General features: G+C 37.2%; 2 protein-coding genes across 5 annotated transcripts in view; both read right to left on the bottom strand.

Annotated features, from left to right (window-relative positions):
• LOC126381359 (formin-binding protein 1-like) overlaps window positions 1-15446 on the bottom strand; it is a 42755-nt gene extending 27309 nt beyond the window's left edge. For all 4 annotated transcript variants that reach the window (XM_050030854.1, XM_050030858.1, XM_050030861.1 and 1 more), the window contains exon 1: window positions 15225-15446. In XM_050030854.1, coding sequence (XP_049886811.1) covers window positions 15225-15248 — 24 coding nt within the window. In that variant the 5' untranslated portion in view covers window positions 15249-15446. The remainder of the gene's footprint in view (window positions 1-15224) is intronic.
• Window positions 15447-16776: 1330 nt separating this feature from the next.
• LOC126381428 (dynein regulatory complex subunit 5-like) lies at window positions 16777-19253 on the bottom strand. The gene is made up of 3 exons (XM_050030902.1): window positions 19133-19253; window positions 18349-18526; window positions 16777-18138 (listed from the first exon to the last, which is right to left on the bottom strand). Exons 1-3 carry the CDS (start codon window positions 19193-19195, stop codon window positions 16877-16879), a joined length of 1503 nt encoding a protein of 500 aa, XP_049886859.1. The 5' UTR covers window positions 19196-19253; the 3' UTR covers window positions 16777-16876.
• Window positions 19254-19915: the final 662 nt, after the last annotated feature.

Raw genomic sequence — 19915 nt, 5'->3', positions numbered from 1 at the left:
CTAACTTGTGCTGCACAAACCAGGAAAACATCAATTCTACCATACCAAAAGAACAGGTTTGTTTGCTTCTCAACTTTAAGCTCATATATTTTATACAGTTGTTGCACAGTGATGATTCATATTCAGACGAAGGCAGACTTTGGGAGGATTTAACGTTGTCCAAATGGCCCCCGACTGACGTCAGCATTTGCCGAAAACTCTCACCGGCGGTTATTTCAGTCCAGAGAGGCGCCCAATAGTGAGTGGCCTGGCAAAAATTTATGGTATTTCAAGTAGTCGGAGTAGGGCGATTAATGAACAATCAAACAGCTCAAATTAGATTTGAGCATAAACATACATGAAAAACAGGCAGGAATCCAACGTTGGTCAAACGTCAAACGTTTATTGGCTTCTCTGTTGTTGGTCTATTTTAATAGTTCCCACGAGACAAGCGCCAGGGCCATTAGCTGTCTTTGGCTAAAAGCAAACACATTAACCAGAGTTATCAGCGAGGACAAGACGGGCCTTTATAGGACATCGCCGGTGGTGGTAGTCATTTAACTGTATCCATTTCGTTGAACAGTTTACTTGAAATCAGAAATTACAGGTTTGTAAGTAGATAGCGATGGAAACGACCCGGAAGACTACAGTTGATCGGATGAGCAGAGTGCATTCACCCAGCGGACGCTGCTGTTCACAATATCGTGAACTAAATGTGTAGCGCGCAGGTTCGAGACAGCCACTGACAGATACACGAGTAAACAACCCAATTTAAAACGTTAAATTTATTTAAAGAATAGCCGTCGTAGCCACTGAAAAAATCTTCCATGTTGTTTACTAAGTACGCAATATTGTGGTTGGAAGTTGAGTTATATGAAATATACCTGAGCAGGCAGTTATGTTTCACTTCCTGTTGGAAGCACTACCCTAAAATATCACGAGGTCGCGGGTAACATGTGGGCACACTTACAAGGGGGGTTCTCGAACGGTGCTGCATGTCATTCATTTTAGACGTGGAGCGGGCACGCGACCGCAATGAACGGCGACGTACAGAGCGTGCCACAACTGGGCTTAATTCCAAACCGTTTACCGAGCCCTTCCAAAGAAACATTAGATCACTACATCATTTCCACTCATGATATTCGGGTCAATGACTAAAACGATTTGCTGTCTAACGTCATAATATATGAATCAGTAAAAACTCTGAGTGACGCTCTGGGACTACTTTAAATCATCCTTCGTACATTTCCGTTATAACGTGCAGTCTTTTATCGCAATAGTATAAAACTTTATGAGTTTATGGACTGCATATTAACGATCCTGTTTTAAAAACAACTGCACAGCTTGGGCGTTATGTAATTCTTACATGTGTGTAGTGTATGAATATAAATGTATGTTGTGTTGACGGTGAAAAGAGAAATATTATCAATGTGGCTGGCCGGTGCAAGGCCCATTCATTCAGAGGTTGAATCACGAAACGAAGCACATGCGCAAATGTAACTAACAGGTGACGCAATGTATAGCTTCTTGCTATTTGATTAGGGGTTCCTACTGCAGTTATTTAAAATAATACACACTGTTACAACGTTGACTCATATTTTACGTCTAGTGAAGTACAATTACTTCACTAGAAAAAAACTCTTGAAGGAAGAATAACGTTTATGGTAATAGAATAAAATTAACTGACATTCTATTGCAAAAAAGTAACAATTCATGTAATATGCTGGTCAACCAACTGGTTTTACAATTCAAGTTGTTTTTGCTGATGTCTTGTGGTGCACCCCAGTAGGGATTAGCGGCATGAGTAGAATGTGTGTTGTATTAAACAACTAATTGCATAAATCGGCTCGTAGACCGTTGGTGTTGCGATTCCTTTCACAGTTGAACCTTGAAGTGTAATCTCATTTGCAGCTGCGCATACTCGTTGCGATCAAAGCGCCGTTGAAGGCAAATTCTCACGCGAAAAGCGCAATCATAACCTCTAGAGGAATTCCCACTACTCGAGCGTTCGCCGCTCGACATATGGACCATTGTTTACTATTGTTGGGGAAACAGACGACTCTGTAGATTCTAAATTTCTTTTTATACAAAGTAAGTAGGACAATTACTAGCAACATTTTTACTACATAACATAACCACAATATACTCGTACAGAGACGAAACAGTTACACAAGATTCACAAAAGACGCAACGTGAACACACGAACACGTCACGACGGATGCAGATTTGATTGATTTTATTATCGAGGTAGACAGTCGTCTCCAGTCATTCGGAACCTTTCACCGTGGCGTCTTTTGTAACATAAGAGAGAAATTTTACCTTATACGTTATGTGATGATAAAGTACTTACATGGTATTCTCTTCCGAGTAAGATCGAGTGTAACAAAGCGTTACAAGTAGGCAACTAATCTGTCTAGTATCACGGCCACGTACGTGGCGATCGTAAATATGAGAAATTCCACGAAAGCGAGTCAGCTGGGCGCGGAAGACGCGAACGGAGCGAGTGGAGCGCGACACATCACCTACTTGCGCGGAGGTCCGGCCGTGCATCGCTCAGATTAGCACTTTCGCTACTACTTATAATCCATAATTATGCATATGAGCACCTTACGACTGCCAACTTATTGGACGTATAAAATCGTTGCGTCCGCCTTTAAAGCAAACGTAAACAAAATCGAATATAGAATTATAATTTTGTTGAATTAAATAGTTCGTTGACCTAATCGGCGATTTTATTCATTCATAAGAATTTGATTTCTTGATAGAGAGTTGTAGTTGATTAAAAGCGTGGCCTAAGCGTGTTCTATGAACGATGGATAAGCTCGACATAATCAGTTTCATTCGTTACGACGATAACATCATTAAAGCTGTTGCGAATGCGAATGAACCGTCGCATCAGACAGATGTGTCTAATCTAACATGTCCTTGAAGTGATCCGGATTATTCCGCTACATTAATCGCTGGGAAACGTTTAGCCGTTAATTAAAAGCCGTTAGCCATTTAAAATACTCTAATAATAGATAAAAGCCTATAAATATTTCTAATAATGACCACAGATTACATATTATATGATAAAAAACTAAAATGGGTTAAGATTCAACATTTGCAAGAATATCTAAACTGCGAGTTGCGACCTAAGATACCCCCTAGCGCGCGATCTATCTGTATTAGTGATGCATGTTTTGGTAACTCTATCAAAACAGACACGACTCTGGCCAGTTTTACAATATACACAGGCACCGAATCAAAACAATCGCAACGTTTCGCAAGACAAATCATCTGAGGCGGCTAACCGGTCGTCTGCCTTTAACCAATTGCAACACAGCACATGAAGAAAGAGCTAAAACATAATGCCATGTGAATCGTGTGAATAACTATTACAAGTTACATTATGTAACGGATAGCAGAACTCACACATTAGAAAGACAAAACTAACCAAGTACAAAAATGTATCAAGGATGTGTTATGAAAGTTATCGACAAGAGAGAGACATATTATTATCTTATCGCGTGAAAGCACGAGTATTTCCAATTATCATAAGATTCTCTCACGCTTCATTGATAAATTAGTAATGATATCGTACAAGTTTTCTTATCGGATTAAAACGTGTTTCATTATCGCTCTTTTTGACCGATATGGATAAAAATATCGAAACGTAATTAGATGATTTAATATAAATGAAGTAGAAAATTATTTATCTTACGGAGTTGTAGGTAGCGATACTTGTGTGCGAAGCAACAGGAAATCGATCTAATGCCAGAGGCTAATGGCTGTGTAAACAGAGTAACGGATGCAACGGCCCTCGGCCCCGACTATGAATCTGATCGATAGTCGATAAGATGCAGTACGAATAGAAACGTTCATAATAATGTATAATAAGGATCTCGAAAGACCTTGACTTTCGGCGCTCTTTCCTCTGTTTTCCAATGAGTAAGTAATATTAAGGTGTGTAATGTATTGTGTGTACTTAAGTGTTTTGCGTGCGTTATTATATAATATTCACAGTGTTAATCTGTGAAATGACATACTTATTAATAAAAATATTTTTGCTCAAAATATTTTTCAGTTTAGTAGAAAAAAAAAGTGACAATGTAAACTTTTACCAACGCTATGTTTACGTGTTATTGATAACAGAAGTATTCAGAGCGTCATTCAAGGCGATTCGTTGGGGAAAATATTTGCAAGTGAATATTGAAAGCAGATTTCCATTCGGTGCGAATGAGCGATAAGCAAGTGAAACGATACCGCTCTGTAGTGTTGCGTGTGCGGCGCTTACGTAACGGTTACTCACCTGAAACCAAAACAAACGATCACATTAATTGACCATATTAGCGTAGTCTTAGCGAGAAATACACATAATTTGACTATGTGGAAAATTTATACTTTAATTACCTAACGACTTGTTCGGTAAAGTTAGTCTGAATTTAGGTTAGCAAAATTAAAAAATAATCACCAATGAAGTAGACGTAACTTCTAAAGAGATCTCAAGATCTTTAAATAAATTATTTTCTATTCAGGTACGTTAATAGACAGACAACACAGCAAAAAGTTAAGTTTATGATCCAGCTTAGCCCATAAACTTGTAAACAAGTTTAAAAAGTAGCCAAAACGTACCAACGCTACGATTGACTTGAATGGAAATTCTCAAACGTGTTAATTGTTAATGATAATATAACGACACTTCAAGTTATAGTTATCATCAAATTAAAATGTAAACGTAATAAACATTTGATTACTATGACGTACTAGTTTTAGTCATAAACTCGGCTAAACGATCTATAAAGTAAAAGAAAAATAAACTTGCTAATAGCAATTTGATAGATGATTAACGACCATCATCGTTAAATAATATTGATAAATGTGGCTATGTTCCGCCTTTTCCAATTTCTAACATCGAATGTGCGTTGGAACGGCAAGTTAGTATCGGACATAATGTAAACAAGCGTGCTCCGGCGAATGAGATTCCAATCATCAAAAACACACTTCCCCATGTGGAGCGCGCGTGCGCGTGCCGGAGAAACCAGCGCGGAACACGTCCACCCATCACACCGTGCCAATAACCACATTAACACCGCATTATGATTACGACCACTCTTCCCAAACACCGCCTTTCGCATTTTACGACACCTGTCCAACAAATCTGTGCGTTTTATCCTACAATAAAACTGTTGCTAATATCTTTGAACTAGACTGGACTTCATTATATAGTTACAGTAAAACCGCAAACTGAGAAACCGCTAGTAGCGTCGTCGCGTCGGGTTCAGGGAGGCAACTCGATCTGTCATGCGATATGACAGGATTGGGATCGGAGATTAATCCCAAGATAACTCAGTCAAGCTTAGCAGCTAGTTAGATATCTCATAACGAACTTAGCAATAACGGCTTCTGCAAACTACTGTGGCAAGTAAATTTTCCGTTACATGTAAAATCAGGTTGGGTCATATTGTGCTTTCGTACGTTCTAGTTCTAGATACAAGTTATAGTCTAAAACATGAACAGCAGTGGCTGTGAGTAAACGACATACGGTCAGTAAATTTCCTGCAGTATGATGGTTATTACGTTAGAAGACGTCGTTAGAATAACGGGCTACTAGTGAATGAGGTTGCAGAGGAATGTGAAAAGCGGCGTGAGAAAGCGCATTATTACACTAGAAGACACACAGGTCCTTCCGAGTTCGAAAGAAATAGATGCATATTCTGCAGTACAGTTTTATATCAAGTCATTACAAATTATTTCATTTATATAATTTATAACAATATGAAACTAATTATTTAGATGCGAATGAACAGAATTACTACCAAGGAGACAGAACGCCATTAATTACATTTTATTGTTTCTAACAGTGCACAATAACAAATTAATAAATTGCACAACTGACATTGACACCACGGTTTCCATCAATTTAGGTGATCCAACGAAAAATAAACCAGTTTCTTGTAATAGTTCAAGGTAGTTTACTCTATAAGGCTCTGCCAATCGACTGCGCGGATGATGTAATGCGGCCGTTATCGTGAGCATGTATCACCGACACATCCTAATAAAAATCCAGCACTTTCATACGGAATTCGGAGAATTTCTAGATTGTAATCTTTTATTTCGGTTAAATGACAGTTTACCTCAGAAAGTTAAACTAGAGTATTGTTGAAAGTTGAATCGACACTTGAATACTGCTTGAAAATTTTAACACGATTGCGTGCGAGCGTCCGCGAGATCCAGAGCGAGCGTTTAGAGGCGCGCGCGCACCGGATCAGCTAATTGCACCATCGGCGTCTAATTGCCGAGCGCTTCACATCCATCAGACCTCATGCGGGGCTCGTGTTTCTCAGGGTCTCACCGAGCAGGTAGTTCCGAGTGCCGATTCTTGTGTGGGAATGTCTTGAAATTCACAATCTATACTATGTTAATTTGCTTTGTAGTTGCGTGCTGTCAACATTTACCAAATGATTGTAAACTGTGAACATTTATGTAATGCTTTCATGATTTTGATTTATTAACAGACGCGTTTCAAATACCCGGGTACAATACGTTTTAGTTTTTAATAATCTTACATGAAAAGACTATTGCTATTTTAATATGGAGTGCCACATTGCATCTTCGTCGCAAAGTAAGCTCGCCACATTTGGACACACTTTCTCTTAATGTGCACATCTTATGAGTTTATTTAACTTTCCAACAATAACAGTTAACCTCACGAAGTAAGCGTGTAACCAGTAGACACGGCTACCAAGATTTTTTAATGGCAAAACGCTAGAGACGCTAAGCACATTCTATTACCAACAAAAATGTTTATAACAACAAGATAAAAGTCAAATCCCACAACGTAATCTAAAACTCATAGGATTTAACAAGTTCGTTTTTTGTAACGGTTACAGAGACAAAGAACAAAGTGATTGTGTAATTCAAACTACATTATAAAAACTCCTAGGTCAGCAAACAAAAGATCTATTTAGTTAAAGGAAAACGTTAAAAGTTAACCTGAGTTTATCGCCAACCGCCATACCTCATGACGCGTAGGCCGGTGGCGGAAAGAGGGGCCACAGGGAAGGATTCATAAAGCATTTAGGGCACTCATAATACCACACTTCGTTAAAACAATTCGTCGTAATATTTGGGAACCACATTCCTGTTACCCAAGACTTTACGTGCGAGTGAATAAAAATGAATGTTGTGCGCTCGGCTGAAGCATGTATTTGGCGCGGCCCTGCGAGCAATCTCGTCGAACCGGTTCCGCGGCGGAGTCTGCGACTGGACCTGCTACTCGCCAAATGAGTCGCGCCTGTATCGCAAATATTGCCAGCTTGTACCCATGGAAATTACCAGCTTTCAGTCGACATTACTTCACATAAAAAGTGGCCAACCAGACCTTGGCGGGTAAGTAATGAGGCAGCCGGGTGTGGTAGCCATCAAGATATTCTGGTAACACCGCTAAAGGTCACGCCTAGCCGTAATCTGAACCTAAACCAATTAAGCATTAGCACTCAGCTGCCACACCTTTGGCTATTAATGCATCATTCTTTGGCTGGTTAACTTTACACGCACACATTTACTTCTGTGACTGACGGTTTAGCTTATTTGCAGTACAGCCCTATGCATGCGCTCTACCCAATTATTTTCAAGTTTTAAAGTTATTTCTAACATGAACAATGTAACGATCAGAAAATTGTCTAATTAAAAGATTCCAGAAATGTTGTATTACGTTGCGTTCAAGTTTGAAAAAATAATTAACGACGCAAATAAAATTTTGATCTAACACAAACGCTGTTAACGGAGTGGCAAGACCGAGCCATAGTAAGCCAAGCAGGCAGATACAATATTATATCGTACAACAATCAAACCGCATTATAGCGATGAGATCATCGTCCAGCAAGGTACCCATAAATAGGCCGCCAGTCCTTTCTTCGTTTCGGCCAGCCCACCAGCTCATAACACGTGGGCTTAAGTATACCTACTGTAACATTAATCCGGATTTTCGACAATCATACTTATTGTTATATCTACCTATATATAATTTTGAGTATAAAATATGGATTTGGATCTGTACGGCAAATTGTAATACACATTTTTGTACGTAATTTTGCCCTATCGACTATAGTAACATTATACATCAATGCTATCTATTATAACGAATACAAGTGGCTGAGACACGATAGTCGTTGCTAGGTGCAGTCTTTAACCCTTAAATGCATACAGTTGCCAAATGGCTACAATTTTTTTTTTTAAAAAAAACAAAGTTTTGACAGTTGTTGGTTTCTGAACGCAACGTAAAATACTGGCATAGATCATAGACTTTAAGAAAAATAAAAACCGTCACGAAATTTGGCGGCAGTTTTGCTGTCATACGTCATTACAACTAAGTAAGCGTAAAAGTTTGTGTGCGGGAGAGTACGAGTGTTTTGAATTTGAATTTCGCTTCAATTATCTACTTTCAGAAGTTTGAAAAATAGTTATTGTGTAAGAAATAAGGTAAGTTATTGATATTTCATATAACTGTCTACTAATTTCTTTGTAATTTTATAGCCTTGTCAGTTTTTGATATGTTGCCAAATGTCTACATTATGCGTTCGCTGCATTATGATTGTGGGTTAGCTTAATTTTTTGCTTTTGCTTTGTAGCATGGCTCGGAAGCTGCGAGATGGAGATATTGAAGCTATGCTTATGGCTTTAGAAGCAGGAGATATCTCAGAAGACGAAGGAGACACTGACGAAAACGATATTGAGTATTATCCAAATATAAACGATATTTTGAATGAGTTGGAAGATGAATCACCTGAGAATGATGAAGTCGACGAAGACCCTCCACTTTTATCTGAAGAGGAGTTTCCGTCTCGTGAAGCCTCGTCCGTGGAACATGCTCCAGAGCCTCCGTCAACTCCATCATTACCGGGTATTCTTGGAATTGCAGCTTGGAGATCACGTAGCAGGGAACTAATTTGGAAAAAGCGTAATTTGTTATGGAATGAAGATCGCATTGCTTTCTTAGGAAGCTCAGAGCTACCTTCAGACGTAGCGGACCTAGAAACCCCATTCCAATTCTTTTCCAGATTTATAAATGACACAATTATTGCAAAAATTGTAGATGAGACAAACTTATACATCGTCCAAAAGAATGTTACCAGTGCTCCCGTGACTGCTATAGAAATACGCCAATTTTTAGGGATTATCATATTCATGTCGGTTTTTCACTATCCTAGTGTCAGATCGTACTGGTCTAAATATAGCTTTGCTCATATCATGCAAACCATGCCAGTAAACAGGTTTGAAAAAATAAGATCGGTCATTCATTTTAACGATAACTCCGAACACAAGCCGGTGAACCATCCTGAGCATGATCGTCTCCACAAAATAAGACCACTGGTCGACCATTTGAACACAGCATTCGTAACTGCTGCTCCATTTGAGCATAGGCTTTCTTTAGACGAACAAATGTGTGCCACAAAAGTGGCACACTTTATGAAGCAATATATGCCAAACAAGCCACACAAGTGGGGCTTCAAGTTATTTGTGATATGTTCTCTGTCTGGGTATGCATATAATTTTGAGATATACTCTGGCAAACAAGATTTAGCCCCAGGCCCAGGTGAACCAGATCTAGGAGTGGTAGGAAATACTGTCATAAGACTATGTCGTTTAGTCCCTCGGCGGGTAAACCACATCATTTATTTCGACAATTTCTACACCTCGATACCTTTGCTGCACTACCTTCATAGTCAAGGCATTTATTCGCTGGGAACTATCCAAAGGAATCGTCTCGGCAAGAACTGCAAACTGCCAACTGCCAACGCATTCATGAAAGATTCTGTACCTCGCGGAGCATATGAGGAGCAAATGGCTGATTATGAAGGTGTTGATATATCTGTAACAACATGGAAGGACAACAAAATGGTGACATTGGCGTCAACATACGTTGGAGCGGAACCGGCCGAGACAGTTCAAAGGTACGACAAAAAAGAGAAGACCACTGTCACTATACCCTGCCCAAAAATTATCAAAGACTATAACGCTCACATGGGGGGCGTCGACCTGATGGACAGTTTTTTGGGAAGATATAGGATAAGAATAAAGAGCAGGAAATGGTATATTCGCATTTTCTATCATTTGGTCGATATGGCGGTGATCAACTCCTGGGTCTTATATAAAAAATCTAATAATACAAATCAAACAAAGAAAATGACTTTAGGCGACTTTAGATCTGAGTTAGCAGAGGCTTTGTGCAACTATAAAAAGAGTGTGGAAAAGAGAGGAAGACCATCATCGAGCAATATTGAAAGAGAACTGGAAGCCAAAAAACCTCGTCGTAAACCACTGAACCCTGTGCCTGTGAAAGATGTACGCACAGATGGTGTCGCCCACAACGAGGGAAGATGTCTGAAGAAAAATAGGTGCAGACTCCCTGGTTGTAATGGATTTTCGCGTACAGAGTGCACGAAATGTCATGTTGCACTCTGCCATACTAAAGACAGAAACTGTTTTGCTGCATTCCACTCCTGATAAGCTATACTATACTAATATGTGCTGATAAGGTAGTTCATGTGTTTAACGCATGATGTAGCCAAAAGGCAACATTTTTGTTTTTTTGAATAAAGTCATAATTTTTTTAATTGGGATTTTTTTAATTATTTTTCCTATCATTAATCGACAAATATGTACACAAAAATATTTTTTTCTTTACAAAATAAAAAAATATGCATTTAAGGGTTAAACGTGCTAGCCATTCTAAAATATTGTCGAGGTTAGGGTTTTCTGTCATAAATATTTACGTTCATTAACACGCTCTGACTATTTTTACACGTTTAATAAGAACGTGCTTTATTTCTCTCTAGGTGATTAAGATAAGAGATGTGATAAACTAATAAAATCAGAATATTCGCAATGGATCGTAAGACAAGGTGTATAATAGGTTTAATGTTGGTCATTATTAAATCTACAGCTTTCCGTTTGGGAAAAAGTCTCACATAGAAATTATCATAACAGATTGGTACCTTGTTGTTTAGATAGAGATATTCGTCTAATAATTACCAGTCAAAATTTCTTCGAAGTAACTCTACAGATCGAAAAAAGTAATCAACGTAACTGTACTTTCTCATTTTGAAAACGTGTCTTATGTAGGCAAGGGCGTGTTCTTTTATGGGTTTGAGCCCAAAAGTTTGTGAATAACTAATTTAGCCTAAATCTTATACTTGAACATTTACGCAGTTTGAATAAACATTATATAGTAAACCGCTTGGACATCAAAACATGATATCGCATACTACAGGAAAATAATACAAGCCTTATAGTACTTATTGAAGCACGTTTTAGCTTATGTTTCATAGCGGATACATCATGGTGCTTATTTAAATCATATTCGTTCAATAGATTAACAATACGAGCTCACAAATCCCGACGGATCAATTATAATCAATGACAGGATTGATTGTATGGGTTTCACTCACGAAGAAAATGCTAAGCAGACAACATAGATAAAATAATATTTAAAATTTAGATAGTGATCTACCTACTTTAATATTTAAGGGCCCTGCAAATTGCTCTAACGAAACTTTATAATATCATTGTAAATTGTAAATGCTACCCAGTTAATTGGATTTTTCTAACAATTAACATTAACCTTTAAATGTATGAATGTGTGTAATTAAACATAATTGCACGCTTGGATACGATAGTTGCTTTGCTTAGGCAATTGAGAATGCGCGTTTCGACAATTTGAACAATTGTTATCGTGAGATCAAGCAAACTATCGCGGCTTTAACTACGTATGGGCCATGCTACTTCCCAAACAATTTTAAAACGCCTTCAATAATTTGACGGAAAGTTCAAGGCGATACCTTAGTACCTATTATAGGAATGTCTATCTCTACTAAAAATAGTACTTTTTAAAGGTACCAGTGAATGAGCAATTCACAATGCCCACAAATCGTGTCAAGAGTGCGTTTGTCACGGGAATGAACGGGAATATCGATTTTACGTGAAGTACCATAGCATAGCAGCTGGGCTTCACCACCGCACCGGCACCAAGTAATCTATGGCCGCTATCCAGGTCGCGTTACAAAACTCAAGTGAACTAGTTCAGGGACTAAACTCGATAATTAAATTGTGTAACACCTGCTCCGTTATTTTCAGTTTAATGTTATAATTTAATTTAAGGAACTTAGCATATCATCGAACAGTTCTATTTTGAGAACAATAATGTTGGTTTATAAGTGTTGACGCAACGAAGCCCTGGATTACGATATAGTGATTTTTCGGCAGTAAGCGCCTACACGCGGCAATGGTTACTAATGGGATCATTTCACAACTGGCAAGTGGAGTGCGGAATGCGGGCCGCCACCGGCCTTGCAGCTTGCCAACGCTGACCACTCTCGCACACTTCTAGATCCCAATGGATACTACAGCAATACGACGCTGTTATGTGCGTGTGAAGGGGGCAATGACCGCGCTTACTACTCAAATGTTATGATATTACACAAAGTTTCAACGGTTATCTATACTGTTTGTATTTAAAAAGTTTCCGTTTGGATAAATAGAGCATCATGCGCAAGTGTCTCGCTCCATCTTGTTGTTATTGACCCACTTGCTTTAATTTCGCTTGTTAACACGCTCTCAAGTTTTTGCACAGAAAGTACGAGGCGATACGATTGAAATAATTATGTTGCTAGGAATTAAACCAAATTGTATAAAACGGGCTTCAAATTCTGAACGCCTTATCTTTCAAATCATGACCTAAAACCACAGTCAGCAGCATGTGGCGGTGTTGTGCAAACAATGATTCCGGTCTTGGCGATTATCGCTGGATCTCAACACTCCATAGGCAAACACATTGGCGCCAGGTTATGTGGAGTACAATTCTTTCCATTCATTAGCCAAGGACCTCGAGTGTTGCAAGTTTCCTGTTACAGTTCCGATCAGGAACACAAAACGTTATCGCGCCTTTTGTGTTACAATGGGCAGCACAGATATAGTGTTAGTTATTTACAGAGCTAAGATTGTGAAAAAACTCGTATTGAATAAAATTAATTAATTATTAAAAATATCCAAGAACAGGCACATAAGTATAAGACAGGCATGCAGGATGTCCTTAATATGATTAAGCATTTTGCCAAATGACTACAAGTTTTCGTCTGAAGACTGAGATAGAGATTAATGGCGTGAACCCATGATATTATGGACATACTCAGATAAATTGGATTTCAAATCAAGCTCATAAATCTAGCTTATGAACCCTCTAACACATAACCTATATCAATAGTAAGTAGTGAGAATTTGTCAAGGAGTTGTAAGCCATTTTTTTAGATATGTAGATTGTTTATAGTGATAGACAAGAAGGGTAGCTGAGATTGATTGCTGTCAGTACATGATTAGCACACAATTATGTGAATGCCTTTATTGTTCCAACCTCACTATTGTCTATATCTACAAAGTTTCAAAAGATGGCACACTAGTGTGACTGCTTGTGAATTTAGTCATGTAGTGATTATTTTTATTAGAAATGCTATAAGTTTATCAGCTTCCAACAGCAGAACAGTGGGTAACCTTGGCCCAAGAGTGGCGACAAAAAATATAGGTATTTATGTAAAAAACACAACTTAAAGTGTAACTATGTTACCTACCAACTGAATTAAAATATTTTTGAGTTTGAGTGATCATATCAGGTTTAACACACAAAACGTATCAAAGTATCACTATCACCAGAAATGATAGCCATATTGATGTCATCATTAAGCATTTTATCTTGTTCTTAATGATATAATAAGTAAAATGTAATCATAGGTAGGTAACATTACTTAAGACAATATACATTTTCCGACAGTAATATTAACTGTCCCTTCTACTCAACCTTAACTTCTACTCAATAATATAATCAAACATAATATACCTACCTAAGGTAATTAACTAATGGAGTTTTAAATATCCAGAATTACACCTAACCTATGAAAGTAAGCAACTATTTGAGAACCAGCTAATAGTGATTAGAGAACTTTCAATTCCTATTGATTAGATGAGTCATATTTAAATTTAACGATTCCTTGGAATACCTAAAGTAGCTACCTAGTTATCGAATTATAGATAAATTCAACAGCACCTAGTTTCATAGAGGCAAATTATTTATGTATAATTTGTTAAGAAGGAGATTGTATAGCGCCTTCTAGCATAGGCTTTATGGATATGTTGCATAGCAACCTTTGTTGATTTGTTGATTGGTGTGATGTCAGTTAGTGAGCTAATAAGGAAAAACATATTTTGATAATTATATTATACTGATTCCATTGCAAACCCTGCTGTATAATTATTAAAGTAATTTTTCCTACTTCTATTTGAATGTACATTGCTAATATAAAGTTAATTGTAGATATGTAAACAAAGAGTCCCTACCTACATGTAATTTAGTATTAAGTCACAACTGTTGAAGCCTGACGTCAGCAAGTGACATGTGTAGCTAACACACAATGTATGTATGTGTACCAATATAGACAAATGTATGTCTTTGCTTGCGATTTAGCAAAGTTTGCAATAGAAGACCATCTAGCCTTGATCAGCAAAATTCACCCAACCACTAATTATAACAAATTTACATTTTGCCTGCCAACAATTTTACAGAAGGAATGTGGAAAAAATTGTTTATGTATTTTACATGTGGGGTTTATTGCTTGCTTGTTCACAGAAGTCAGAGATTGTTTTAAAAGCTTCTCTCACAATGGTTTAAGAATACAATGGTGTTCATGAGAAAAGAATGATCTGGTTATGTTTTTAGCATTTACCCTTTAGGGTAAATAATGGAAAAGTTATGCTATGTGAGTAAAGGAGGAAAAAGCTTTGTTTTACATTTTCTACGCGGGAAAACAACAAGTTTAATGTCAATTCGTTATATTTGCAATCATTATAAACTAAATAGAGCATTTCATCTCTGTGGCATACAGGAAAGTAATTACAGGGTACATCTATTGAAAAAGTATACCAGTTAGATAAACAATGGCATGTATATAAAAGTAGATTATACACAAGAAAATAAAGAAATGTAGGTATCTTAAATTCCGTTGCAACTTAGGAATTATAAATGCCAAACCAACTTTCTATCAAAAACTTCACATTCAAGACAATAGTGTGATTGATATTCAATGCAGAGTTTACATGACTTGATATTTTTCGCTCAATGTAAAGTTCATACTGATTGTAACGACGCAGTAATAAGTACTACCTTCAGAAAGGTAAAAAAACTTCTACAAAATTAAGTCTTGATCGTGAACACTTACCCAGAGCTCTGTACCCCAATTCATTTTCACGGTATGTATCCTCACTTACACAAATAACACATTGAATTGATTTGCCTCACTAGCACAGTTATCTATACAAAATATTTAAAAATACTTCACTATTTCAATATTTTTTATCACTAATCACCATTTCAAACACACTTCATAGAATAAACATGGCTGACTGACGTGATATGACATCACTGCATCGCGCGCAGAGAATCAAACTGAAGTGAGGAGGTTGTTTTAAAAAGTTCAACACAATTTACGTTGTCTATGAATAATGTTGCTAGTAATAAAAATGCGCAGTAAAACGGGTAAAATCTTTTATGCGTTATTTATTACCTGCTAAATATATATAATTTTACACTTTATTTATTATTGATTAACACTTTAACAGCCGATCACGTGCCTAGTACGTGTCAGGATAGTTGCCTCAGGACGCTGATCACGTACTCTGTACGGCATTGACTTTCCTAGTGTTTATTTGAAAACGACGTCCGTGGTCCGTGTTTAGCGTGTATTGGTATAGTAGTATGATGCTTTAGCTAGGCCCACATGTATGATTTACCGAGACGGGGCGCTAGGTGTGAGTGGAACAAGCGATCGCAAGCGCCGCGCCGGCGCGGCGCGCTGCGCCAGTGCTCCCGCGCTTCTATCGCGAGAGCACGTCCACGAGTTTTGGCGCGAAATGGCGAAGTTATCGGCTCGATTCGAATGAAATTCTTGACGTCTTGGTGGCTGATGATGATTCAGATGTGGTGGAAAAAAATGTTTTTCAACCTTGTAGCAAGAGCAATGGTCAACGCTTATGTAATTTATAATAAATCAAGGTCTCAACGCCGCCGCCCACGATTCTCGCAGTTCCTGATGAAGTGTGGTGACCGGCTGCTGCAAACTGCACCAGAGGCTGAACCAGGACCCTCACGTGGCCCACACCATGTAGGCAGCAGTACCAGACTAGTGGGAAGGCACTTTCTCGAAAGGATACCAAGCACCGAAAAAAAGCAGAAAGTGGCAAGAGTGTGCAAAGTTTGTGCAGACATTTCTAAGACAAACACTGGCAAACGAGGACGCAAAGAAATTATATTTTACTGCCCAGACTGCAACGTGCCTTTGTGCTATCATCCTTGCTTTAAAGTGTTTCATACACGCAAGGATTATACAACATAATCACAAATTACAGGCAAACAAGATCATGTTCGACTTTTTTTTTTCATAAACCCCCTTTTTTGTATTACATTTAAAAAAAAAATTACATATGTTTTTTTTAATTGTATCCTAAAAATAAACAAATCAATAGTGTAAATAAAAAAAGAATTATAGATCCATCATTGATAGTTCTCATTTTATACATGTTGCAATATCGGCGAAAATCGCCGGCGAACCAGGGAAGGCGCGTTTTAAAACCTTCGGCTGTCAAAGTGTTAATATTCATATACAAAATAGTTACCTAATAAAATTACCTAGTTCTTTCCAACTAAAATTGTTTACCAATAAAATAGATGCACTTATTTATTAATTATTATTATATAAAGCTATCTATCTCACAGTCACACCCGTATATCAAGAAGACAGAACTTCGAGTCGTAATATTAGGAAATAATTAGTCACTCCTGTTATTTATAAATCATTCAAGATATATTTTTTACTTAATACTCAGTAGAATAAATATGTAACTCGTTAGTTACGAATATTTTGATGTGTCGTTGTGAATTAGCACTGCGTGGTTGAAGCAAAGATCCATCTGATCCCCGGCGCACTAATGCGGTTCGTCGTACTTCTTTAACTGGTTCCAAAATGATGTGATGACTCGATCTTCTAGAACTTAGTGGGCCAGTTATAGAAGAAGCTCTCGAAGAAGGCAAAGGACTTTTTAAAGCAGGGACAAAACCGAAATCTGAAGGCAATGGTTGAGTTTGAACATTATATGTTCCTTCTTCTGATGCTACAGATACAATTGAGGGTCGAGCTGACAATTGTTGAGCCAATAACACAGGATCAGCATCAATATTCATACACTTGGCAACTCTACGAGCTTGTAAAACTCTTCCCGCACTTCTTCTAAATCTTACTCCCTTCTCGGCTTCTCTTCTAAGTCTTTGAGCAGCAGCAGCTGATTCAGCTATTGCCATTGCCATTGATCCCATTCCGGATCTTTTCAAATTAATATCTATAATATAACTGAGGCAAATGGCATTTGACAAAATAATATCACTAGGAGAACCAATGTCATTGACACTTAAATCAAGAGCCCTTAATGGCGTTTTAACTAAACCAATTGCACGTGCTAAGAGATCTCCACAGGTGGGAGGGCTTTCAGCAGTAGTGGTCGACCATACACCGGTTGGTGTTTTGGACAGAGGACCTGATTTAATACCGCAGCCAGAAATATTTAAAGATATCAAATTGCAGCCTCTTGCTACAGAAACAGCTATAAAAGCAACGCCTTCAGAACCGATCCGATTGTTTAGTCTCAAATCTAAATTTCTTATGCCACAACTAGAATGGTTGAGTGTTTGTGATATCTGTTCCGCTCCGATGGGACCAAACAAATTGTCTGCTATTATCAAGTTACGAATATTATCGTGTCTGCCAATATACTTTGCAATATAAGCTGCACCATCGTCACCAATTTTACAATGACTGAAATCTAAAGTCTCCAAATTATAATTATCTGACAAACCTCGTAAAATATATTTTACCCTTTGGCAATTCATATCACTTCTAGTTATTCTCAGTACTTTTAACTGCCCACATTTTTCTAATCCACGGGCTAGATTTTTGGCGTCGTTGTTTGTAAATTGGAACTGGTCTTGGCGATACTCAATACCAATGTCTTTCAATTGAAAAGTTATGTGCAATTCCACTAAATTAGTTAGACTGCCCAGGACTGCATGTAATGATATGTGATCTGAAAATAATGGTTTTATGATAAACTGTAGCTTTAGTAAAACAGGCGAAATGAGGTGTAACGACGTGACACACTTATAGACCGACAGATAAATGTTTGTCCACGTAGACTTAACATACTGTCAGCTGGTCGAAGCCCGCGGTACTTGCGCGTCACGACACCTGCCGTAACTAATAAGTAGGTAAGAAATTATCTAGGTATTATAATTACCTCTTGTTAAAGGTTCATTATTTTTCTTTAGTGATTTTTGTCCGTTTTGCCTCTGACTCGTTATTAAATCTGCCATTTCTGGAGAAGTAATTCTCTGTACAGGAATATCAGACGGTACCAAACTTCGGATAGATAGTGATTGTATATAGGGTCCACACAGCTTTACCAAGTTTGTAACCTGAAATTTAGCTCGGGACGTTCAAAGACCTATTTCATAAAACTTACAAATAACAAGTCGATCGTTCGACAATATGACGATTTATAAAGAAAATGTCTAAGGCTTAAAATCGGAAAAACCACTGGGAAAAACTGATAAAGTTGTCAAATACGATTTTTTTTTGGTTTCATAAAAAATCACTAGCGACAGTGGAACGTTGACAATTTATTAATGGGAGACTTTCTAGGCTATGTTGCCAAAAAACAATTGTACAGTTTTAATATGAATATTAACTGATTTCTCATTGTTCGGGTTCATAATTATTCAAAAATACAAAGTACGCAGAAGCATATATAAAAAATATTTATGTTGCTACCTATATTGCTTCTCTTTATTTTGATTAGAATTATAATGGCTGGAAGATGTAATTTTGCCTGGATGTAATAAAAAGGGTTATCATTGATACCCAAAAACAAAGATAAAAATGCTTATGTCTGTTATCCTTGGAATTAGAAGGTTAAACGTAGAAAAACCTGTACAGCGCCATCTATATTGTTTTCGAGGAACGTACCCTGGAAAGTCAAACAATATTATATTATATATATCTTAATATAAAATCATTGTTACCTTCTCTGGATCATATTGACGTGGATTCATTTTTTCTAAAATATCGGCATAATGCCGCTCCATAAAGACATTAATCCACCTTTTGTCACTAGCTACTTGTGGATAATCGTTCCATTTTGCGTTATAGCATCTTTTCCAGAATATATCACTCTTTATATTATCCACCAAACTTTGCAATGGAGCGTCAGTATTTAATAATTGTAAAAAATATTCTCTATCTTTGGGAATCAAATCTTCTAATTTTGGGAAACCTAAAGCGTAAAAGAAATGGTCATCATGGCATATTGACTGCTAAGTTAATATAAGTACTTAATTTTCAATATCGTATTTTATTTGTATCTAACATAATTATCAAATCAAATAATCTAAAAATAACAAGCTGGAGAAAAATAAAAATTATATTATATTATAAAATTATATTATAATATATAAAAATAACAAGCTAAGTTAAGCTCAGTTAATTTACATTGTTGTTTATAGCGTTACTTTTACCCAACTTAGACTTACCCATCCAGTTTTGACTTAGTTTTTCGATACATAAGAATACTAATGATTTAGGATGATTACTATCCCATTCGAATTGTTCCGATTTAATTTTTCTTTTAGATTCAATATCCTCAGATGGTTTATAAGCAAAATGCGTATTTATATTCACACTCTCAGGGAATTTCATTTTCAAATTGAATTATAAACCTTTTGAAAATTTCTGGAACAATAAGTTAAACAGAACTTAACGTAACAACGATAGATCAATAAAATGTAACTAGGACAACTGAAATAATT

The sequence above is a fragment of the Pectinophora gossypiella genome, chromosome 3 (genome assembly GCF_024362695.1).
Source record: "Pectinophora gossypiella chromosome 3, ilPecGoss1.1, whole genome shotgun sequence".
Lineage (NCBI taxonomy): Eukaryota > Metazoa > Arthropoda > Insecta > Lepidoptera > Gelechiidae > Pectinophora > Pectinophora gossypiella.
Note: the sequence above shows the minus strand (reverse complement) of the source record. Positions and strands in the feature narration are given on the sequence as shown.

Excerpts from the sequence above, each read along its gene's own strand:
- LOC126381428 (XM_050030902.1), bottom strand. The coding sequence starts at position 19,195 with ATGGAGCGGCATTATGCCGATATTTTAGAAAAAATGAATCCACGTCAA. Across the intron at positions 18,527-19,132 it reads GTCAATATGATCCAGAGAAG|GTTACAAACTTGGTAAAGCT; the intron begins GTAACAATGATT and ends GCTAAATTTCAG. Across the intron at positions 18,139-18,348 it reads TAATGAACCTTTAACAAGAG|ATCACATATCATTACATGCA; the intron begins GTAATTATAATA and ends CATTATTTTCAG.